This window comes from Battus philenor, unplaced genomic scaffold (genome assembly GCF_028537555.1).
Source record: "Battus philenor isolate CCGP_79_NKW_IND1 unplaced genomic scaffold, ilBatPhil1.0.hap1 SCAF_13, whole genome shotgun sequence".
Lineage (NCBI taxonomy): Eukaryota > Metazoa > Arthropoda > Insecta > Lepidoptera > Papilionidae > Battus > Battus philenor.
In genome coordinates, this window is record NW_027181675.1 from 8245767 (window position 1) to 8271730 (window position 25964).

General features: G+C 31.8%; 1 protein-coding gene, 1 long non-coding RNA gene and 4 other non-coding genes across 9 annotated transcripts in view; 2 read left to right on the forward strand and 4 right to left on the reverse strand.

The window, feature by feature from the left end:
- On the reverse strand, positions 1-17925 carry LOC137933401 (uncharacterized). The gene is made up of 3 exons (XR_011109127.1): positions 17866-17925; positions 10706-10770; positions 1-87 (listed from the first exon to the last, which is right to left on the reverse strand). It is a non-coding gene; the product is annotated as an uncharacterized lncRNA (long non-coding RNA).
- TRNAP-AGG (transfer RNA proline (anticodon AGG)) lies at positions 2440-2511 on the reverse strand. The gene has a single exon. It is a non-coding gene; the product is annotated as a tRNA-Pro (tRNA).
- TRNAP-AGG (transfer RNA proline (anticodon AGG)) lies at positions 5767-5838 on the forward strand. The gene has a single exon. It is a non-coding gene; the product is annotated as a tRNA-Pro (tRNA).
- TRNAP-AGG (transfer RNA proline (anticodon AGG)) lies at positions 9401-9472 on the reverse strand. The gene has a single exon. It is a non-coding gene; the product is annotated as a tRNA-Pro (tRNA).
- On the reverse strand, positions 12695-12766 carry TRNAP-AGG (transfer RNA proline (anticodon AGG)). The gene has a single exon. It is a non-coding gene; the product is annotated as a tRNA-Pro (tRNA).
- The window catches only part of Agxt (Alanine-glyoxylate aminotransferase), a 12558-nt gene continuing 2278 nt past the window's right edge, over positions 15685-25964 (forward strand). The window contains exons 1-6 of one of the 4 annotated variants that reach the window (XM_068777348.1): positions 15685-15768; positions 17597-17766; positions 18517-18709; positions 19819-19984; positions 23601-23756; positions 25343-25435. In XM_068777348.1, coding sequence (XP_068633449.1) covers positions 17611-17766; positions 18517-18709; positions 19819-19984; positions 23601-23756; positions 25343-25435 — 764 coding nt within the window. In that variant the 5' untranslated portion in view covers positions 15685-15768; positions 17597-17610. Of the gene's footprint in view, positions 15769-16304; positions 16510-17139; positions 17241-17360; positions 17406-17596; positions 17767-18516; positions 18710-19818; positions 19985-23600; positions 23757-25342; positions 25436-25964 lie in introns of those variants that run through there. The other 3 variants (XM_068777349.1, XM_068777351.1, XM_068777350.1) reach the window with 3 other exon arrangements.

Here is a 25964-nt window from a genome sequence, read left to right on the forward strand (position 1 = left end):
GTCGGCTGTCCACCTTGTTTGCGGATATCTTTCACTGCACTTGCCAGTCCGTGGTCTCCACTCCAAAACCTTGAAGCCCCTGTAAAACTGTAAAATGAATCATCATCAGATGCTTATCAATTAGAAAGGTAACTTCACATAGACCAGTTGAAGGCACACCTCCGACTTAGCGTGGATAAGCAGTAGACAACAGACTGTAGGTTGATAACAACACAAACATCATTTCGATTTTTATGTTTATTACAGTAATAACACTTAAATAAGGCTATTGGTATTTGTAATCCTCAGAAACCTTGAAACAATATATAAAGCGTATAGAAGCATAAACTATGTCCGACTGGCATACAAAAAAAGTTAATAAAGATTATTTTATACTAAGTACAAGCAATGCGTATATATATACATATATTGATATTCAGAACATTAATCGAATTAAAATTAAAACAAGACTCAAAAATAGTTTTTTCAATATTCATATCTAATTGACGTCTACCACCTGTTTGTATGATAAATGCCTTAAAAGGTTTTTAAAAAAAATATAAATAAATTACCATTATGAATTCACCGATAGAGTCTTGCTGAATATTATCTAGGATGCTATTATAAAAGAGTATACACTACCCATAGAAAAACTTACAAATGCGATGAAATCGAGTCTTAGATATGAAAACTTTTAATTAAATAGTTTTTGGTTCTAGTTTTTATATTGTGCATATTAAATTTTCTGATAAAATCGATAATAAATTATAGATGTACTACTAAAGTTGATATACGTATTTCATTTGACGAATATTTCTGATGACGATTATTTCGTATGATATATCTTTTCAGCTGGTATCTATTTTGTAATATTGACTATTCGCTCAATCTATTTATTTCGCTATCGATACGGGGAAATTCGCAGGCGCGTTCGCAACCCAAAACAATCCGTCAACGTCCAAAATAAAGCTTGTTAATGATTTCCAAAAGCCCCGTCGAATTATGTCCGGGCATTATTCATAGAACCGTGTATTGATAAATCACCTTCGTGTACTCAAACGTAAAAATATGTCGATAATTGTAAATTCTTTATGTATACATATAAAATTAGCAGTTTGAAGAAGCGTTACGATTCGAGGAAACCTCTTGACATGAGATGATCTCTTTAAGTAATTTCGACTGTTTCGGTGATCATTCAAGTATAGACATTCATCATTTCAGCCGTAGAATGTCCAATGCTAAACATAGGCCTGTCCTATTAATTTCCAAAAGGATGCATCCAACATCTACCAACGACCTAGACATGATAATTTGTCTAACTCGTGTGTGCCATGTCATGCATGCCGATTCAACGCAGAACCTTGCATTCAACGCACTCCAAAACCTTGCGGCCGTGAATTCCCATCACTGTGTGGTCTGCTTACTGCTATTTCAACTTGCCAATGATGGCTACTTTGTTTATGAAGCGTTATGATTACATAATGGCAGAAATAGCCGTGCTGTAGTGGTATTTACAAAAATGCCTTTGAAATAATGACAATACTACCGGATTCATCACCAATGCCAAAAAATAATTTTCGATAAATCGTAAGCGTAAAACGAAACCGTAAGCGTTTATTATAACTGTTGTTGAATTGTTTTAATTTTATTACTGAACATAGTATAAAAATATAAAACCAATGGAAAGAAATAAAATATATATTTTGAACATATTTATACTATATTTTTGCGTACATAATAGATCGCTGCGTAATCTTTTCATATGACGAAAAAGAAATCGGTTCTTGGGTATTAACATACTACACCTGATTTACATTGAGTTAATTATTTAGACGTACTATTTCGTAGCAAGCACAAAATACGAAGTTCGGTCTCAAAAAGCTTTTTTTCAATTACATCCTTACTTTAAATTAAAAAAAAATGAATCGAGAAATATAACGAGCGAAGATATGATGAGTCTTTACTCAAGAAATTAAGCCAACTATCCACGGCTACATCCCAAGAAAAAAACTTTGCTAGACATCTAAAAATATTAACAAATTAAATAAATTATATTGGATCACACAGAACGATTCACGTTATTTACCGTCTGCTGCAAATTCATCCCGAATAAAATAAAATTAAAAAAAAAAACAGTTAATTTGATTTTATTAAATTTAAAGTTTATTGTTTTAGCCTTTTTAATACAAGCGTAATAAATAAATTTCATATGTTAATTATTATGAAAATGTTTTATACTATGCGACCAGAATTATCCTCTACTTTAAAACGTGAATAAGTAGTCGTAAACTATTTTTTGTACAACTATCTATTTTTTTAGAATCAATAATTATACAACTACATTTTGGTTGTCGCGTTTATTAAATGGCACCTACAAATCACATTACAATTACTAGTACAGCGAGTTTTACTTTTCTTAGGGAAATTAAAAATAGACGTATATAATTAAATAAAAAACTTGGGCTCGTCCGGGATTTGAACCCGGGACCTCTCGCACCCTAAGCGAAAATCATACCCCTAGACCAACGAGCCGCTTGTAATTACATGTGAAATATATGTTTCGCTGATTTCAATATATGGCTAAAATGACGCAAACTTTCAAAAATGACTTTCTAAAATAACCTTATTACCACATACGCGCTAAATAGACACATAAGAAATGTTATGTTTGCTTACCGGATGATTAATCACGCATATTATGATGAAAATACTTTAGCGTTTTACACACATTTACATTAAATATCATGTGTAATCTGTCTTCGTGTACAGTATAGCGACGCATTACTTTGAATATTCGCGCAAATACCGGAGTACTCCCTCGTCCTCGTTTACATTTAAATGGAGTTTCCGAGCTCCCAACGTATGTCACAAGATGAAAATTCTAATTTCCTAAAAAAATTTCATCCCAATCGTTACTACACGATTGGGTTGAAAATGTCGCTCAATCGCAATCAATGTCACTCGATTACTAACGTGCAAATAAAATTGATTGCGTTTTATTTAATTGCATAAATGACATTCAACTTATGTACATATGCAATTTTCAATAAAATTTATAGTTGTTTTAAAATTTAACGTTCATTAGTTAATTGTGATGGGCACATTTATTTTGATATAAAAACATTTCTTAATGTCGTACGGCCTGAATGAATAGGTTTAAATTATAAAGGGGTCCGGAAAGTAATGTCGCTTTCTTAAAATTCACACGACTACGTTTTTAACAAGCTACCAACAACCTTTTGCCATGTAATGTACAAATTTTAAATGCCGGAGCGGTAGAAATCAATCGCTTTTTCTGTAAAATATGTCTACAGATACGATTTTACTTTCCGGTCCACCCTAATAATTTTCCTAATGCTCCACTAGTAACCATCAAGACATAAATTCCCTAATGATTGCAATAAAATACTGATACACTGAAATGGTTACTAAAATATAAAAGGGGCGAATTATTACTTTATTAATATTATATTATTAATTATAATATATTATTAATTATTACTCATAGTATTTAAAATATTTTTATTAAGTTATAACAACAAAACAAATTCATTGAGATTACTTTATAGATATGAGGGAATTGAAAATGAAAGGAGATCGTCAAATGTAGATATTAATATCGATGAAGAGTAGTGGAAGCCCAGTGGTAGAGGATTTAAACTTGCGATCGTAGGTGGTGGGTTCGATTCCCAGGATACAATCTTATAATTTTCACTTTATGCATTAGTTATTTAGGATTGTCACTGCTTGCAAACAGATTTCCAGAGGATGAGCAGGAGCGTCTTCTGTGTACCATAATACCACACCGCCGTCTCCAACTCGCTTGCCAAGTGTGGCGATTATGTTACATCCCTACATCTATATCTTTGGGGGAGTTCTATGTTTTACAGATATTTTATGGGAGAGACGGGGCAGAGAGTTTATGGGTTGAAACTGTGACAACAATGAAGAGTGGTTCATTAAAATATGTTATTTTTTTGTACAAATCAATTCCATCGGTATATTAAATAACTTCATTGCAAATTAAGTGTATTAAAATCGAAATAGCTTCCAATGTAATTATATTATTCGGTTGCCAAAAGCAATTTGAGTCCGAGGATCTTATTACAGCAATGCAATAGAGATATAGCTGGTATGAACAAGAACTCAAAATCAATTTATCCAACCGTATTTGCCATTTGATTAGTTTTACAATGGACTTTAATTATCAACTATATTTATTATTATTATTAAAATTTAATTAAAAATACGTTTTATGTTGTTACAAAAATGTGACTTTGTAAATATCTTGGAAACTTTTAACATATTTATTTCAATAATGGAAAGCAACAAGTTTTATGAGCACCACGCTTGTCCCTAGTGAGATATTCCGTTTTGACATCGCGGTATTATAACAAATTATTTGTTATAGTACCGCTACCGCTAATGCAATTCAGTAATCAATACTTATCAGCATTTAGAGTTTCGTCGGATTGTAATGACAGGGAGAATTATGTTTGCGTTAGCATAAAACTCATTTAATTATTTTAATTAAATTTAACCCTTTAACTGCTCAAGGAAGCAGGAGCTTTAAGTCGGTCCGTCACGATAGATATTTTAAAGGAATGAGAGTTTGAATCATAAATCGCTTGGCTTACCATTTGATTACCATTGGCTGTCTCAGAAAGGTGTTAGAACACGGAAGGATTTCGTGTCCAAGGACCTTGGAACTGCTATGTTTCGCTCGGTTTGAACAGCGGTACATAACGAAGACTTTCGCTCTTAGGTCGTGGATTCGATTCACGGTACACAGGTTTATATAATTCAGACATTATACATGAATCATACAATAAACAGCAGCAATCTCTACGTATCATAATACCATAATGCGATAGTCAACACGCCTGCTCAGCGTGGCGATTATGGTATTATAGGACTGTATCCACCCATAGTTGTCTTTGGGGAGGCCTATGCCTTGCCGTAGGTATCTACAGGATTAAAACGACGATGACGACTATAGATTAGGACGAAGCTCTCCACTATACCAACAAATGTTCAATTGTATAAACTTATTATATTATAACTTCAATAAACTACTGGTTATAAAGAAGAGAGCAAAAGACCACCTGAACAATCATCTCGGGTAGATATCTTGTCCGATCGTGTAAAATCAATTACTGGATTCTGTTACCTTTCTCGTGTAAAACAGAATGGATTGGAAGTCAATAATCGATTCCGTCAAGACGTTTTAAGACCGACACGACCTTTAAAAATGAAGATTCGATTGAGAAATAAGAATAGTGCAAATTTATTGCCAGAATGCGCACCTAATAGTATATGATGCGCTCTGCTCGTAATATGAGCATAGTTTACCTTTTTATTTTAATATTAAGCTTAGAATCCTAGTTGCTGTTGAAATAGAGCAGAGTCCCACGGGATACCTAACGGAGCTTCATGGAACTGGGTAAGCAAACTTCTCTCAAGTATTTGAGCGTAAGCTCTAACCTCACGGGATGAATACAGGGAACGCTACGGATGGCAACGAAAGCAAAGTAATAACTGGAATAGCAACTGCTACTCTTTGCAGAATTAATTAAGAAGTATTTTTGATATTCTTGTATTTACGTAAGCGCTAAATAACAGATAGCAATATGACATTACTATCGAAACATATTATTGATTCCTATTGATAAAAGACAAATAAATGCTATATGTAAACAAGCATTAATTTATTAAAAATAAAAACACAATTAAATTAATAATTTTTTTAAATTAATTATGTACAAGTGTTTTAAAATTTAAAGCATCGGCTCGTTGGTCTAGGGGTATGATTTTCGCTTAGGGTGCGAGAGGTCCCGGGTTCAAATCCCGGACGAGCCCAATTTTTTTAACTACGCTAACTCTTTTCTTCCTTTTTCAGTGTATTAAATATTTAGCATTTATTATTATATTAAGTGCCCATAAATATTAATATTATACACAGATCAATTTATTACATGTTTAAAAAATATTGTACATGCGATGGTCGCTGCCTTTACTAGCTTACGCATGTAGGAAATCATCAAGTAAATCAATTACAGTCAGCTAGTACTCGCGACATTGAACAATTGAGTTCTCTCACAAGTACCAACGCCTTTCGATTCCATTAACACACTGCAATCTGTTTTTATTTCCGCCATCATTATATTAAAAATGTGATAAACTTAATGTTTAAAATAAATACTGAAGATTTCAAATATTACAGTCGTATAAATTTCATTAGTGTTCTTAAACAATAAAATTAACATAATTACAATGTATCGAAGTATGTTTATACTTTCTAGGGTTCACTGCGACAAAGTACTGTCAAAAGCAATTGTGCTGTTAAAGTCTAATAGAGAAATACAACACAAATAAAACGTATTTCAGAGGTACAATTTTATTAATCGATTTAATGACTTTAGAACGAACGATTACTTTCAAACTTTCTTTTTATTATACACAGAGTTTTCTATTAATCGGATTATCTTTTATAGTAATTACATGAAATTAATTTACTACAAACACGATTTTTTTATTTGATAAAATTTGACAATGGGAGACAGTTATATAGATTTACTTTATATTTCGCGTGGAAAAAGAAAAGTTGTTGCCTTTTCTATTTTCCACGCAATTCCACGATTTTTTCCCTTCACAAGAGCCTTCATCATGCTTTAACGGATGTATGAAAAAAAAAGCTTGAACGGTTGAATCGTTCGCGAATTTTGTCCGAAGCAGAATATTTGGGAAATTTAATTATTATTTTTGATGGTTTTTAATGCATTTACTATAAACTGGCCTGTAAGTTTAACATACCAGTTCCGCACGCAATAAATTGACAAACGTTTCGCACTAAATCCATATTGTCTAATATTCGGTGTTACAAAACTTACAGTAAATTTATAATTTATAAATATATAAAATAAACGAAGTATGTACAAGTAAAATTCGTTTAGTTATTTATTCGTTTATTTCGATAAGTATTTATTCGTTTTTAAAATCAATTACAAACATGCATAATTATATTTTTAAAAATACTTGAATATAAACTTAAAGACTTGTTAGCAAATCGCCTTAAATCAGTACATCGCAAACTATTCTTATTGAAATAGTAAATGTATTTACTTTACATAACTAATAAAACATTTCACCTCGAATTACGTACATTAAACAAATCTAACTTGTAGATATGACAACAGATGTACGTGTCAGCTATATGAGTAGATTTATCCCTTGTTTTTGCAAAGTTAGTGCCGGCGTAGATTTCCGCTCCCGTCTGCATTGCACCGGAACTATAAAGCAGCGACTCTATTTGTGACTCCAGCTTTACGTTTACTTCCTAATAAAAACGTACAATCTTACCCATTGACTTTTAAAACGCAGTTGTTTAGTTCGATAAGATTTCTTAAGGTAATATTTGTGACTTTTCATAACAGATATTTTTTTATATCAATTACATTATTAATTTTTAATAACATAGATATTTTTGCATTTCTGTAATTTTTAATTAAATAATTATACTTATGTTGTGTATTAAATATCGCACTAGAACATATGTTTATGGATATGCAACGGTGCATGAACATGCATGATCACGAATGGTGAAAATCTAAACTGTCCGCGCTTTGCAGAATATCTAGTTTTATTTTTCGAGTGTCCAATGAAACCAGAGCAAACATTACAGATACTGTCGGACAAAAGCTCAAAAGCAGGGCCTGCCCACGTCTGCCTAATATCTTTGCAGAAGGACGATTATTATATAAACAAAAAATTTAAACCAAATATTAAAAGTTTTATACTTCCACAATTTATAATTTAACATGTCTTTGTGTGTGCGTGTGTAAAGTTCGCGTGTGAAGTGTTTTACAAAATTTACTTAGTATCATCACAATTTTTTTAGCCAATTTCGTAGTCTTTCATCCTCGTCGCTTCAGTCTAAAGACGCCCCCGTCAAGGCTTAGGCCTCTCCCAAAGATATCAATGGGGATATAATAATCTCCACGCTTGGCAGGCAACTTGACAATCGCAGTTGTATTTTGGTAAGCAGAGGACGCTGCTACCCATTTTTTTGGAAACTGGTTCGTGAGCAGTGACAATCCAATATAATTAATGCACAACGTGTGAATTATACAACATTATATCCCGGGATTCTAACCCGCGACATACGTTTGCAAGACATTAGTCCTCTATCGCTGATCTACTAGAATTCTCAGACTTTTTGCTTACATTTATTTAGGAGATGTCGAAAGATATTGATATTCATTTGCAATACCAGGTATGGTACGACAGTAATCATTCATATACGTCAAAGGGGAGGTCCAATTTTATTGAAACTAGTATCATATTATGGCTCCATAATGGCTTATATTAATTTAAAATAAAGATATACGGGTTCCAGATGTTCAGAGAAGGGTCAACAATCGGTATTAATTAGGTTTTGTTTAACACAACTTGTTAAATGCCGGTAATACAGTAAAAATTAAAACTTTTATGTTATTTTCCGTCAAATAAAATTTATGGATGTGGTTTACGCGCAGTCATGTACGGGTGAGTTACGTGATTAACGTTGCAGTTAGTTAGCTAGTCAAGCGCAGTCGAAGCAATTTCAGCTTAGGCGAACTTAATTGCCACCCGGTTATGCCGGAGCCTGTTTTCTACAATAATTTCAATTCATACGTGCTCTGTACTCATGGTATTATAATGTGGATGCTGCATTCTTAAAAACCTCGTTACGGCAGATGTGCTTAACTAACAGAATATAATTTTCAAAATCTTACATAATCTAAATCATCCTTATAAAAAATTAAGCAATGGTCATATATAATCTCAATTAGTGGAAGAAATTTAGTAATTCTTAAAAAACTATTCCTAACCCGTTATAATAAACATTTACCATATTAAGAAGAAGTTAAAAAAATGACCATTTATTTTTTAAAAAACTTTGGAATGATTGCATACTTAGTATCGACTTATCACGGCATTACATGCCATATTCTGTAAAATTGACCACAAATCATATTCCGGCGGATATAATCGTAACCAAGTAACGACCTGGCTTCAGCTCTGATGAAGACCAAAACGTACAGCTTGAGTTTTATAATGCGAGCAAAAAATTGTAATTAATACCTAAGCTATTTCAGAATAAGAATAACTTCGTTCAAACTAACTTAATTGTAACATAATAAAATTATCATTTCATAAGACAACGCAAATTTTGACGTAAAAGTTAAAAATGAGTAAAAAAGGTATATCCACATAGGTTTACTGCTTTTAAATACATTAAACATTAATTTCTTTAAATTTATACGTTTAATTAACTGACCTGTGTATAATATTTATATTTATGGGCATTTAATATAATAATTAATGTTAACTATTTAGTACAGTGAAACAGAAATAAAAAAGTTAGCTGAGTTTAAAAATTGGGCTCGTCCGGGATTTGAACCCGGGACCTCTCGCACCCTAAGCGAAAATCATACCCCTAGACCAACGAGCCGCTTGATTTTAGTTTAGTATATTTTATAATGTATGCACCAATACACAAGTTTAATTATTTTGATGATGTACGTAACTATATCAATAACAATTTCTATTGAGAATATTCTTAAAGTATCTATTTAATTTATAAAGACTATTTTATTTCATAGCAATCAGTACATTACAATTAGGTACTTAAATACCTACAACATTCCATCATGTTATTTTAATCTGACTGTTTCTGTGATAATTTGCTTTTCGCAAATTTTCGCGTTACTTTTACGTTTAAAGCTTTTTCTGTCTACTTTTGTTTTCTTGAAATACTCGGCCACTTAAAAAATGACAAAGTTGACACCGTGGGTTAACGCACGATCCATCCTTGTATATTTACGTCATGTGCGTGCGCTACAAAACGAAGCAGTCAACGCTCTCCCGTCTCGCCGCCCTTGTTGGTAGGTTGAAATGTTGGTAAGCTTTCATTAAGCTTTAACCTGGTAATCTTACTAATCCCCGTGTAAGTTGGAGTAAATTTCTACAAGGACTTCGTTTTTCATAACAAAATAAAGCAATGAGTTAATATGGAAATAATTCAATCTCTGTTCTGCGGAGACTAATGTATAACAAAATATAACAGGATCGAAAAAATAGAGTATGAAAATGTGTGATTGAGTTAAGGTGAATTAGCTTAACTACAACCCATTGCTTTTAGCATTCATATTATTAGCGAATAGGAATTCCACATAACCATGTCGTCATCCCAGAGGCAAGGTACCTGGAACGTACGGACGATTTACTCCAAAACCAAAAAAAAAGTAGAGAGCTTAGGAATCCCCTGCATTTTTGCATTTGATGTGTTTAAAGTTATGCTACTGGCCGATCTAGGCTTTGCGCAGCTGCATCTAAATTAAAATTAAAAATTAACGCTGGGTGATCGTACCTGAGTTACAACGAAGACCCACACACGCAGAGGGACTATACCCGTGTAGTTGTATAGTGTAGTGAATGAGGCCTACTGCAAGCTGAGCAAGTCGAGGACTACTCGGTGGTCAGGAGTGACACGGGCCTCTCCAGACCGCCCTCAGTTGAAGGCGGGTTAGGCAGACGCGGCTGCCGAGTCATATATATGAGAGTGATGACTGTTTTGTGCATCAAGTCCGACAGGGCTTGATGTGAGAAGATTACTGCAGTAAAGCAAGTATGCCTGGAGTTAAGCTTGTCCGCGGATGTGCCTTGGTATAATACTGAAGTCCACCTGCGCGTTCCATAGAAGATTCAGTTCGTAACCAGACTGTGCCCACCCCCCTTCACCCTTTCCATCTGAAATTAAAAAAGAAAGATGAGATTGTGTCAATTCACAACCAAATTTTGTTACATGATACAACAAAGAAAATTATTTTGCGTTAAAATAATTCTTTCGATAGCTATATGACCTGTACCATCGAACTGTTAAAATTACTAGTCAATTATACTTATTAGAAAACAAAACTCTTGTTAAAAACTGTTTATTTATTAGTTATTTAAAATTCTTTACTGTACACGCTAAAAAATATATACATATTTGCATAAAAGTACAAGTGGCGGTCTTATCACACGAGGCTATTTCACAACAATCATAGTAAATAAACAGTAGAAGAATAAATAACGTGTAGTTAACGTGTAAAAAACGTACTTACATACATATTCGTAAATATATATATATACTATATGTACTTGTAATTAATATGGCATAATACATTTTATGAACACTATAATAAATAAAAACATCAAACTTACTTCGATCGCATTTGTTTCAGAAAGAATAAAGAAACAGAGAAAGAATAAAATAGGTTAAAGGATAAATACTGATTGGTCTAGTCAATATTTTAACCAATAGGTAGTAATAACTTAGCTTATCTATCTATCTACCTAAACTATTTATAAAATTCATACAGAAGGGAACAAAATTATTAGAAACGTTGTTAATCTATATACCGATAGATTTATTGGCCTATTATAAAAGTTTACGTCAGATTATTAAATATATCTTTACTACACAAACGATAACAAGTGATCACGTTGCGGAAACGGCCTGTTCAGCACATCGACAGTGTCAATAAAAATGAATCGTATGTTCACTGCGGAAACGTCAAGGTGACATATTTTTTTAATTACTGAGTGTTACGAACAGCTTCGTCAGGGTGGAATTTAATTATGATTCTCCCAAGAGTTACAGAAAAGATTATTCTTACTCTCGACTCCCTTTGGCACGTTTTACTACATTTATTGAATGGTTATATCATATGCAAAGCAGTAAGACTATTTTCTAATAATTTTTTATGTCAATTTTATACGTAGACTGCGTGTAAACAAATTGACATAAAAACATCGACTGTTTCAATCATGATATTAGCCGTGACAATTATTTTAAAAAAACATCTCATGTATACAATTTACATCAGAAGAAAAATGGATCCCCAGCAGCAAGGAAAACAACCAGACACAAATATTTTAACAACGGTGGATAGCTATTTCCGAGCCATACATCAAAATTTGAAACATTTCGCAAGTCGCAATTAAATGCATATTTAAAAATTGTAGGCAAATATGTATTAATTTTAGTTTTTGTTATAAAAATATATTTATTGAAAACATAAGTACGAAACATGTGCATTGAATTAAATATCAAAAATTGAAAGGTAGAATTTTCTTAAGTTTTATTTTACTTCTTTTAATAATCCTCAAAATTGGTAAACAATTGATGACAGCAATTCTCAGTAATCCTTTCAGATGCTAGTTAGTTAATTCTGGCGGCGTTTGGATCTGACGAATTTTAAAGTGGTATAAAATGATTCATATAGGCACGTTGTTAGAAATATTGAAATATTTCGACAAATAAACGAAAGCCAAAAATAATCCAACAAAGAGCATGTAGTTCAGCACACAAGCCACGAGTTAACCCCTATCTCCGTTTTATATTATAACATATGAATAACAACATCTAGGGAGGGCTATAGCCTAGCTGGCCTAGCAGTGGACGTCCTATAGCTATAGGGAAAAACTGTGCCGTTTTATTTATTAGTCGAATTAACTATCTAATTGCGAAAGTCAACCAAATAGTCAAACAAAAAATATTGGTATTTAAAGTATATTGGTTCTATCCATTTACTTAATCTTTCAGATTAACTAAATGGATATGACTAACGAGTACAATAAACTGTAATAACATATAAAGGAACTACATTAATTTCAAAAATAAAAAATTGGGCTCGTCCGGGATTTGAACCCGGGACCTCTCGCACCCTAAGCGAAAATCATACCCCTAGACCAACGAGCCAACTGTCTGATTGTTTTCAATTTATTAACAGTTTTAAAAATTAAAAAATAATAAAACTTTTATTACTAAATATTATATATTTCATAGTGACTTATGACTATCACATTATTTTCAGTCATATAATTTTTGAATAACGTAAGTTAGACATTTAATTTTTTAAAATTTATTATACTTATCTTTTATAACTATTAACGTTTGTGTTTGAGTTACAAAAACTACGTAATAAAAAGTACTCTTTACTTTTATCGCCTTTACATCGAAATCAGCGGATTCGGTAAACGCGTGCTGCTTATCCACATCTTTGTCACCATATCAGCTGACACATGCTCCCTGCGAGGTACAGGCCTCCGCCTAAGATCGCCTCGATAACCTTACTATGTCGTTGATCCTCCTATCGGGGGGCATACCCTCGCCGCGTCTACCGGCTTGTGGTCGCACTCGAGAACCTTTCGTCCCCAACTGTCGTCGGTTGCATTTATACACTTTGTTTTGTTAGTTAGAGTTAAGAGTAATATCTACAGCGGCAAAATTTCAAATACAAAAGTTAATTAGGTTACTGAAATGCCGACATTTCAGTAACCTAATTAGCTGAAGCTAAGATCGTGAAGAATTTATATTATTACAGGCGCTTATTTATTTATTTCTTTTTACTCCTTTTACACTTTACAGTGACGGACTTGAGACGTTTTAGGCATTCTCTTAAGTATAGTGAGGGTCAACTTAGTGGTGATCAGATCATCAGAAAGTCGGTGTGTAAATATAATCAATATACACACAAATATACAAAACTTAAAATGCTTTAATAAATGGATAACAAATACTCTCTACCCATTACCTTATTTCTTGTAAATACATTTAAATAGATATAATTTATAAGTTAATTCCACGTATGTCTATATTACATATGTTTGTTATAGATATAATATTCTTAAGCAAGAAAGTTATATAATGCTAACTATATGTTAACCTTCCATTCGATGATTTGTTAGTAAAATAATTATCTGCCACTAAAATTATTAATAACATAATATTATAATAATAACTGTGGTAATAAAAGCAAAATATTTGTAAGAAAATGTTGTCATGCATATATGTAACAACTACTACATGAAAAATTTGACAGAATAAAATAAAGTTTTGTTTTTTTGTTATGCTCAAAAACTTTAGTGTTTTTAGAAATTATAATGGCGGTTTGGTAAATAAAATAACATTAACACCTTCAAATATAAAATATTTACATATTAAATCAAAGATCCTGAGGCAATAATTTACGCTCGTTCAGTTTTATGTGGATGCTGTATATTACTTAAGGTAAATAATTTGGTTAAAGCTGGCAGGCGCCTTTACTACTTGTAATGGCTGGTAGTCAACGCAGTGGAAATTGCAGTGAAAGCTTCGCAGGCGCTAACCCAAGTGTAAAAATAATGATCGCATAATCAACCTTACATCTTAAATTGACTACTAAACCTTTACATATATATATACGTCTATTTGTAGTTTCCTTATATTTTATTTCATAGTTTTTAAATATTGGAAATTTAATTATATAAAAGATAATCAGTATTCAACAGGAGAGATGTATTAATTGAATCTTAAAAGATACAAATGTAGTTTCGTCTAGTCAAATGATATAAAAAAGTCTCACAATAGCAACCACTCCCATTGTGTAACTTCTCAGATAGCCAACGTTACAATGCTCTATAAAATCGGTCTCGGAATAGTAGTTTGGGGTTTATTCAAGTCGAAAGAAATGGCTAAAACTAACACTTTATTTGTTTTTGTATCAGTTCTTAAATGTCTTTATTACAAACAAAATATTATCTATGTACTCAAAATTTATAATCGGAAGACAAGTAGAATTTGCGTTAAATTTATGCATTGAGAAAAATTGCCTTACAATTTAAAGAACGTAACCAATGAACGCTCAACAACAGAGCACTATACAAAATGATAGTAAATAGATGTAAAATATTTAGACGGGTGGATGGGATCTATAACTAATTTGCCGTCATTTAATGTACGGTACATCCTATTCTGAGATAAACGGTTTCAGAAATAATAAATAACGTAATGATAATACAGTGAGAAAAAACGTTTTCAAAATTCGAATTACGTGTCAAAAAAAATGTTTACTATCTGTCACTAAAACTTCGTATGGTCTAAATTCCTGTATTAAAATTGATTACTATTTACTATTTATCCATATAAACTTTGTACCGCCAGAAGTTTCAGAGCTGTCCCATTTCAAGAGAAAAAACATAATTTTACATAGTGAGCACTTTATACAGATAGATTAGAAGAGAGATATAAGTGTAAAAGATTTAGGGGTTCCTTTTAGGGATGATTTTACAGATCATTTGCTGACAGATTAACTCCTTTAAAGCTTTGAATACGTACTTTTATCACACAGAATAGACAACAATATGTTTATGTATATTTATTTTAATGTACTTAATATTTATTATAAGTTTCCTACTGCATTAATGTTAAAAATAGTCTTGTTATCGGAAATGTACGAGGTTTCAGGTTAAGAGACTCATTTATTTATTATTGCATTTATAGAATATGATATATAAGAATATATCGATTTATTGATTTATTAGGTATATTAAAATAAAAACAATATGAAATTATTTATATTAAATCAGACTCATTTCTTTAAAGACTAATATGTATGTATAAAAATTTAATTTATTAAATATCTTCGTATTTTCAATGAGATAATCTTCCATTTGTATTTCGAAACTTGGTAGTAAAAAATAACAGAAAATAAAAATGCCATTATAATTTCACTAAAACATTGTTTTAATTACAAGTTTTAAAAAATATCTTATGATGTGACCACTGATGATCTGTTGACCTAATGTTATCTAGTTCCACGTGTAAGAGTAAACATTTGCATTTTATCATTACTTAAGGAACTTCACAAACAAGTGGACCATTTAATAATCATATACTACACGATACTTAATTTTTATTAAACATTTTTCTATCATTATCTGGTAAGTTTTTTTTATAATCCACATCTTGTTATATTATTATGTAATAATCATTTTGTTTTGAAAGATTAATTTATCATTTCAATAACATTATCTATTTTACTTTTGTTCGTGTGTAAAAATATAGTGTATCTCAATACTCTTGCAACAAACGTAGATTATTGTTTAAGGTTATCATTTTTAGCGAAGTCGTTATACAGTTGATCGGAGAACGACACCGTCGATTTCTTGTTTGCGACGGCGATCTCCCGCAGGAACGTCATATCGTACACTTCGCTCTGTCCGTTGGGATCGCGACGACAGTTGTGAAGGGAATCGAATCAATTTGTCGAAGCAACATTGAATCTGTCCGATCTACGTCGCCCATTCCAATCACGCCACTTCTTATCGATATTACATAGCGAGATTCGTACCCTATTGGTCTTTGTTATCACAACAATCTCTTAAACGCTTTTACTGATAACGGTCAACTGTAAACGAAATCTTGTTTAAACGGATTATAAAAACAATTTTTGAACAACTGTTACGAGGTATGGACGATAGCAAACAAATATGAGGCTGGCACGCGGCAAGCGCCCCGGGCGGAGCGCACTTGCCAAATGTGCCATCCGATAGCGCAACATTGCAGCAAATTTACTACCACCCTATTAGCACTAAATCTAAACATTAACCCGATTCCGGTAACCAAACTTCACGGGTGTGCGCTCAAAATATCGGTCACCGAAAGCAACGAATATTCATGTGGTAATGGACATCGCTCTACGGACGTAAAAGTTTATGAGCATTTTCGATTTTTTTTTCTCCTCTATTAACATATAAATGATTCTTTTCGACGTAAAATAAATCTTAATATCTGTTTAAACTGTTTGTACATACGTTAACAATGTGACGTTAAGTAATAATTATCTTTTATTTCGCATAAATTTTAGTTCCTCACCATACAACTAGTAGGTTTAACATTAACCTAAATATTTGTGTAGAAACCGAGACAGGTAAAATCGTGGTATTCAAGACTGTATGTGGAGGTATTAACAGCAAGCTCTCTCAATATTTCTTCAATGGCTAAAGATGCCCGTGACCATGCATTTTCAAGAGGAAACTATATCTCTCTTCTGACCAAGCTGTGTTATATCTATTTCTGACTTAAAAGTCATCAGTTGTTTATAATAGTTATCGGTATTGATAGGTTTAACAAGGATGTGTTTTACAATCTGTAGTGCTTATCTACCTTTGAATGTTTAGAGATATAAAAAATATGCCCCCAAAATATTGTTACGGATTCCTTTCACCTTTGAACTTTCCGAACGATACTTTATACATTTCAAATAGAATTTTAATGTAACTCCAGCTCAACGTATCGCATAGCCGTTGTAATCGAAGCACTTGTGTCGATCGCACTTAAAAACACATTTGCTCTTAGCGCTAACCTTTTAGATTAAAAAGAAACTACATTACTTTGAAAAGAATGTTTGGACGTTAAGTACATTTTCTCTACAAATTCTGTATGTTATTAATTGCGGTGTTTATAGTAATAGACATGATTATTTTTTTAAAAGTTATACTTTTACTAAGGACAGTGTATCAAAAATTAAGTAGAACAAAGTGCGTAAATTGCTCTAAAGAACCAATTAAATATACTGGTAATGACATCATGAGCCGACTTTCTCTTTCTTCGTTCTTATCACACGCTATAAATTCACTTGCATTACTTTATACTGAAGGTTACCTATTAGACGTTCCTTTAATCTTCTTAGTAAATTTAATAAACAGACCCCTTATATTTTCTGTTTGGTTAAAGTGTTGCATTAATCTTATTAAACTTAAATTACAGATTAATCTTGGAGTATGTATTCGAATATGACTGTGCCTCCGCCTAAAATCCTCGATAGAGAATTAAAGAAGTTAACGCTTTGTGGTCCTGGGCCTAATAACTTATGGCCATCATTGACTGAGGCTATGACAAGACCCGTCTTATCGCCTATTTGTGATGAATTGTTTAATGTAAGTAACTGCGATAAAATTATGCAAATAATCTTACTTTACATACTAATTTTCTTTTGAGCCTCACGTTATTCGTTAGTTGTAAAAATCCATTCTCACCGCGCTTTACAAGTCGTAACAGCGTCCCGCTCAGCACACAAAACACAACTGCCAATAAACACGAAAGCCACTACACTCGCATCCAAAATCATGCAAATATACCTGATTATTTCACATTGCCATCAGCCTACGGACGCAGAATAGATAAACATGCTGCGTACTTAAGGTATAGAATACCAGCATTTCAGAGAGGTTATCACCTATTGTTTTTGAGCTTTTTTCTGAGCGGGAATTCCGTCACCCTTCGACAACCAAGTGGGTGCAATCGCCATGACCATCACAACTGTTATCTACCCGCCCACAGCCAGTACAAGCGTATTTAATACTCCCTGACTACTAACAAGCACACGGATTCCATGGACGGAGTCTTAAAGTTCCGGACTTAGGACAAAGTACTGCTGCAACGTAAGACGTCCACCCACAAGGTGAATGAGTAGACGACCTTATTAAAGTCATCAAAAGATCGAAAATGATGAGGAAGACTTATTTCCACTTGTGGTTGTCCTACGGCTAAAATAATGATGATGATGAAAAATTGTCTAATCCTAAGTTTCATGAATCTATAAAATTCGTAAAGCGGATTATGCTTCACCGACTAAAAGTGAAGATTTATAATTGTACAGGTTCATTAATGTAAAATATTGCGTAAAGGTAATTGATGACATCCGTGCGGGAATAAGGTATATATTCCAAACGCGGAGCAACTTGGTTCTTGCTATTAGTGGATCTGGTCACGCGGGCATGGAAACTGTGATCTGCAACCTCCTTGCACCGGGCGAGACGTTACTTATCGCCACCAGAGGTACATGGGACGAGCGTGCTAACGACGTCGCAAAGAGATATGGTGAGCATGCTACTATTAAGTTAATTTGATAACAGATAAAAACATCGTGACATGCCTGTATATTATTATAAATGTTAAAAATAAAAACTCTTTTTGACAGCAATATTAACCTTTACAAGTACTACATAGGTTGTGAAAATAAGACTTATGTAAATCTATATCTCACTAATAGCTACATTTAACCTACGCTGACCACAATTTATACATCTAATAGCAGCTTGTAATAACATGGTCCTCTTGCACACTTCGGGCCTTACTGGCAAATTCACAGTCACTCCGAAGCATGGATATAGTTTCTCTACGAGATCAATTCATTTAGTAGGAGATCCATAGACGAACGAAGAATGCCGGATGCAATTCACTTCTAACTGGAAATTGGAAATCTTTAGGGGTATCTTATATCTAACAGAAGACATCCTGCGGCTGGAAAATAAAGGCTTCGAGTGTTCGTAATCAGAGTCTACAACTTTAAATAACAATTGTAAATCTAGAGGAAAGGCCTGTGTCACGCAACGGTCGTCCTTTGACTAAAATGTTTATTAAGAATAAATTTTGTTAATCCAGACGTTTAGACTTGGTTCCAAACATTTTTCGCTATAGTTATATAATAGTTCATAAATTCTGTTATTAGTTTTTCGTCTAAATAATTTATATTATACATTGTATTTTTTTAAAATATAAACAATAACATCAAAATTTTAAAACGTACACAGTGAATCAGTTCATAGTTGTTTATTTCAATTTCATAGTCGCAAAAACCTTGTGGAATATATGCCTTTTTTTGGTGTCTACGTGTCTTGAAATGAGAACAAAGATTGTACATAATTGAAATAAAACATTTGAGTGCTGATGATTATGAATATTTATATTAGACGGGAAGTAGATCGTGACGCTGTGGGACCTAAAGGATCTGGAGTGTAGACTACAAATCAGCAAGCACAGCTTAGGATGTCTATCCAAAAAAACATTTAATTAAGTTTGTCGGAAAAACCTGGACACAGGCCGCTTTCCCGTTCTTCGACTAAAATGAAATTGATTTTACACAGGACTTTTCATCGTTTCTATAATCTTTTTAAAATAGTTAATCTATTTTTAGTGTATTGTTTTAGGAATAAAGACAATTGTCTACCGTATACCATTTAACCGCTCCTTTACCTTCACGGAGCTCGAGAAGCAGTTAGATAAGCATCGTCCAACGGCGCTATTCATAACTCACGGAGATTCATCTACGGGTACAGTTCAGAAATTGGAGGGTCTCGGCCAGCTCTGTCACAAGTATGTTTATTTTCTTAACACATAAAAGCTTAAAGAAATCATATATTTTTTTTATATTTAAAACAAATACGAAATTGAAGTTTTTCACTAATGGTTTCATATTTTTTATTCACATTTTATGTAAATCGATATATGTACAATGTTTCAATATTTTATTTAACTTTCGAACAGCACATAATTTTATTTAAGTTTTTATTACAAATTTTATAATAAGTGTAGTATTATCGTGTATATATAGTATATTGTATTTTACATGTTTTATTATTTAACCTACGTCTTATATCTGCTTCACTCTAATTTGAATAAAAGAATATGTCTACAAGGCATTAAGTCTGCTATTAAACAACGTCTAAAAAAATTAAATAAATAAAATAGTTTTCAAAATTTTACGCGACCCATCCAAAAACAAACAATATTTATGACATTGAAGAACCAATTTTATTTTTAAATTTGTACAAAATCTATTTTAATATCTTGTATTTTCGTTTCACATTATTCTTATCAAAATATTATGGTCGTGGTACCCGTTACCATGATCTTTACACCTCTGTGTAGATTCTTCATTGAAAAAATAAAGGATATTTTATGTTTATTTATATCACTTAATTGATAGCTAGTTTCACAACAATTTAAATAAATAGAAAGTAAATATGTTCACGTTTTATAATAATGTTATTAACGACAACATCATTAATTACATATCAGATAATTCTTTAAACAACGTAAAGGTGAATTTTGACACGTTTAATGATTATTAATATAAATTTGGTCTGCCGAAAATTATTACCTTAAATTTTTCGGCCGCAGGATGTTCTCTACTGAACATATACCTCCTCCATAGTTTTCCGATAGGACCGATAGGAAGCCGCCACCCAGTATATACCAACGACTTTAACAAGATCGTCTGTCTACATCAATATCACCATTTCAGCTTAAAGACGTCTACTGTAAATTTCCTATTTCTTATGATATATCCTTGTGTTATCAATTATTTTGGAGAATATAACGAATATCATGAAATCAATTAAGTCTTAAAAAAGTTTAGATAAATCAAATCGATAAAAAAATCTGTGGGTTTTGATTTAACATATTTTATTTATTTTATATATTACAAAAATAATCTCAGAGAGATATCTTTATATCGTAACATAATATATGTTATCGGACGAATATTGGATAGTTATCTAGTTGAAAACTTGCGAAGTCACGTGCGACCCCTGCCGACCGTCGTTCGCCTCGCATGACAAGCTGTCTAGTTTCCGAAAATCCGCTTACTTCTTACGATCTACTAAACTTTTTTTTTTCTTTTTTCACAAAAATGCGTACATAATCACCCTGTATTTTAGATTTGAGATTGTTCATTTTAGATTGTATTATGTTCGCAAGAGGAATTTCTTACTAGGATTCCTTTGATTTAAGTATTAGTGATTGTAAGTGAATTTATAATAGTTACTCGTTAACGGTAAACTGTTAAACAAAAGCCTACACACATACAAGTTGTTGAATTAATTTTCTATAAGGCTTTAGTTATAGTAGCGAAGACTTCGTTCGCGCCGTAAGAATTATTAAAAAACATAACATAACAATAGAATTTTTTTTGTCTTTTTTTCTAAAATAAGATGTCTGAATTAACAACACTAATGCATCAAGCTACAATTCAATTCTTGAAAAGATGGGTAAGGGTGAGTTTCTGACCGGCTCTTCTCAACAGATCAGCTTTGCAAGCCGGTGACAGCTTACATAGCAGCTTATAATGTTAAAATAATTTACAATACAAAAGCGCATGTAAATGCCTAGTCGCAAAAAGTAAAAAAGAGAAAAATTAAGGTCGAATTAAAAAATAATCTGGCCGTCATCTAGTCTCGATCTTTATTCGTCGATTTGTTGATTTATGGTAAATTTTCGATAGTACGACATTCTATGAAGCCCGTAATAATTTTAAGTTCTTGAATAATAATACATAACCTGTGAATAATTTTAATAGTGCTTGACTCTTTTGATAAAGAACTGTATCCAACCCAATGGAGATTATTATATATGACCTTTATTTATTATTAAATTATAATCAATACACAATATAATAAAGGAAACGAAAATGTATCTGTTTGTATCAATATTTATTGCTTGACTAAGAAGATAAATATAAACACGCTTAAAAAAACAAGTCTCGTAAATAACATTATAGACAACGTTTAGTATTGATCTTACGCGATAGCCACATTAACGCTTCGATTGTCCAGATAGAATTAGCCGGCACTCGAGCTCCAGACAATTTAATTATATCATCAATCTTTTTCACACTCGCCGATACGTTTTGCAACGCGCACTCTCACAACACTATAAATTTCTGAACTCTTTTAATTAAATGTCTCAAGGAGTTTACCACACACACAAGTATAAAGATGTCTGTCGTTAATAATTCAATCCATACCAATTGCAAACGTAATTGCAAGCTTGACGATTCAGAGTTTCCGTTTTTCTTCTTAACTTTAGTTTTATGTCCCTCAACATTTCCGTCTGTAAATATTTTTAGAGTCTTTTCATATTTTTAATATAGTACTTCATATAATACAATAGTATTACTAATATTTCGTTATAAGGATGTATTTATGTCGGTGTAGCTAATTTTACTTCCTTTATATAATAAATAAATATCATTTGTGTTAAAATAAAACAAATTATTAACTCAGTGTGAGAATTTCCCGTATTTATACATTAGGGGTCCATTACTTTGGATTTTTGAGTTTTCCTGATATACGAAATTCTTGTAGAGACCAACAATGGGACATAATTTCTAGTAACCGAATCCTCGAACAAAGTTCGTCGGACGATATTAATTTACTAGTTTGTCACCACTCACATTCTTAAAATTAAAACTCTGTTTACTCTCAAATAAGAAATTTTTTAACGATAATTTGGTTATGCAAATAACAGCATTGAATTATCATCAAAATCTTTTAAAATTTGTTTCCAATACATTAGAAAAAGATAAACTATTACAATCGGGATAAATTATATTTATTTTGACTTCTATTTTCGGTTCACAAGTCACTGTCCTGAATTTGAAGGCTGCGATCGATTCGATCGGCAGTACACAGAGTGATTGGTAATAGTTATGGGTAAAAGCTTTAAAAGAGAATGTGTAGCTGATTTGTCAACAAAAAGTCTTAAAGGTTTAACACTTATTTCTAATCACATTTATAACAATAATTTATTATTTTTGATTGAATGCAACAGACCATTAACTTCTGGCAGCAAGGCGGTCTACAAAGACAGTAAACAATAAATAAATTTAAAGTGCGTTAATACGAATTGTGTAAACTCTTTTTCTTTGTATATTTTACTACATTATTTTTTATTTCCGAAACTTTTGATTATTGGATAGGATGTACCATACATTAATAGACAGAAATTCAGCTATACACTCACCCATTTAAGCTTTTACAACTATATCCAATTACCTGTATAGACCCGATCTTCAATATAAACCACAGAAAATTATATAGTTATGTCTGTTGGAAAAGAAAGTTTGATTAAAAAATTAAAAACATTTTTAAAACGTCATCATATAGGTAAAACGTATCTTCATATAGGTTATTCTTCTGATCTATTACAGATACAATGCGCTGCTGTTAGTGGACACGGTCGTGTCTATCGCAGGTGTACCGTTTTTCATGGACGAGTGGGAAATAGATGGAGTTTACTGCTCGACTCAGAAAGTCCTCAGCGGTCCGGCCGGAATCTCTCCAGTTGCATTCAGCTCAAAAGCCGAGTAAGTTTGTATTAGAGTTGTAATGATGTAGTAATTACTTATGAGCTAGTAACTTACTAGGTATAAAAATTAAAATATAATGTAAATAAAAGTTATATAGGAGTCATATAATCTGTGATACTGTAATAATCTGTGACCTAGGAAGGAAAGCGATGTGTTAAAGAAAACATGAAAGAATAAGATTGCAATGGACGGAAGGAACGTATAAAAGGAATTAGGAAGAATGAAAGGAGAATAATGAATAAAATTAAAATGCAGTAAAAAATATTTACCAATACTGTCAAGTCCCTGTCCCAAACAGTAACAGTGTAAGGGAAAAAAAATATGTAGTGATTGTATGTAATTACGACATACAAGCTACTACGAATTAATTGCTTGAAGAGTAAGATCGTTATTCTGATATTATTACTTTCTACTTCTTGTAAAGAGTGTCTCATATCTCAATATCAAGCCAAAAAAAAAATTAAAAACATCGTCAAGTTTTTTTTAATTATTACTCTTCTAACATGTCATTTAGTTTTAGGTAATTTGCCATGTTTTTTTGTATAACTGTAACGATAAATCCTTACTTTTGTTTTTATTTTCGCTGTCATTTTACAGCCAGTAGCCATTGTAAAAACGACAGACTAAAATTCATAAATAGTAGTAACTTAATTTTGTAAGAAAATAGCATGTTTTATCAAACATCAAAATGCAAAATTATAATCAATCTTTTATCCTGTTCAATAAAATTTACTATAACATGTTATCAGGTGACGTGAAAACAAAATGCAATTTAATTTTTTTATTATATTATTTAATTGCTCTTTACGTGTCTCTCCGCTCGATTACGACTCGATTGATAAAAGGTAAACCTGTCTGATATTAATATTAATCACATTAGTATTTCATGTACCAGGACATTATAAAGTATTTCTAATTACATTATTTAGTTTGTCACACTTAAATAAAATAATTTTTTTTCAATGTTCCATACCTTATATATAAATACACTTACATGTCTACATAACTATTTAAAACATTAAATTATTATTAATTCCAACTATATAAGAAAAGATTTTTATTGATAAATAATTAAATTACAATAGATTCTTTATTAATTAAATAAATTTTCTAATTCTAATTATCAAACAACTTAGTTTCGATTATGTATTATTTATATTATATTATGTATGATATATATTATACTTATGTTATACCATATTAACAAGTAAATTTTTTTAGTTTACGAAGAAGAGCTACACGCAGAACTTGTTTGTAAAAATTATTCACCTTAACATCGCTATTACTCGAGGAAACATAAAGCAATATGTTTCGGGTAAAGCATATTTTTTCTCTGGTCACGTGCAAGTTTTATAAATTAAATCCGCAATACACAAAATAACCTTTTGCTTTAATCCGTCTTATAGATTCGCGCTAACAGTTAAGACCAATAAATAATAAATAACATTTGATTTATCTCTCATACTTATATTACGACTTATAGGTAAACAATTGCGACGACTTCGGACGTGATAGAGTCACGTCTTGACGGATTTTCCTTTTATTTCGTGTGTGAGTAACTGATATATTCTGTGTTGCTTCAGGGAGAAAATAAATAATAGAAAGCATGATCCGCCCTTCTATTTCGATATCAAATTATTGGCACAGCAGTGGAATTGTTACGGGAATACACGAACGTTAGTTTTCTTTATTATTTATATTAATGATTTCTAAAGTAAGTATATAACCTTGATTACGCATCTTCGAAATTACCACTCATTTTGTATCATAAATAATCTGTAGTATATATTTCCAACACCTATAGCTTGATGATCTCCCGCTCTATTTTCGCTTATTAAACAAATCCATCCAGTGGTTGTCTGTACGATGATTTTTCTGCGACAATGCAACCTTTGTACTTATATTTTTTTATGTCAAAAATAATAAAAGGTTTATTATCAAAAGTCCACATAAAAAATGTTTTAAAGCCCTTCGACTTTATTTCTATTTTATAATTCCTATCAATCTAAACATGTCAAATAGGCAAGTTCTTCAAAAAGTATTTATTATATTTTAAAAACTTTTTTACTAACTTGTTTTTTACGCCAAAATTATTGAAAAGATAAACAAGAATACACAATACATTTATTATTAATTATTCAGTTATAGCTGTAAAACAATGTTGTTAAATAATAATCCACAAAACATCATTTATTCGTTTTTGAA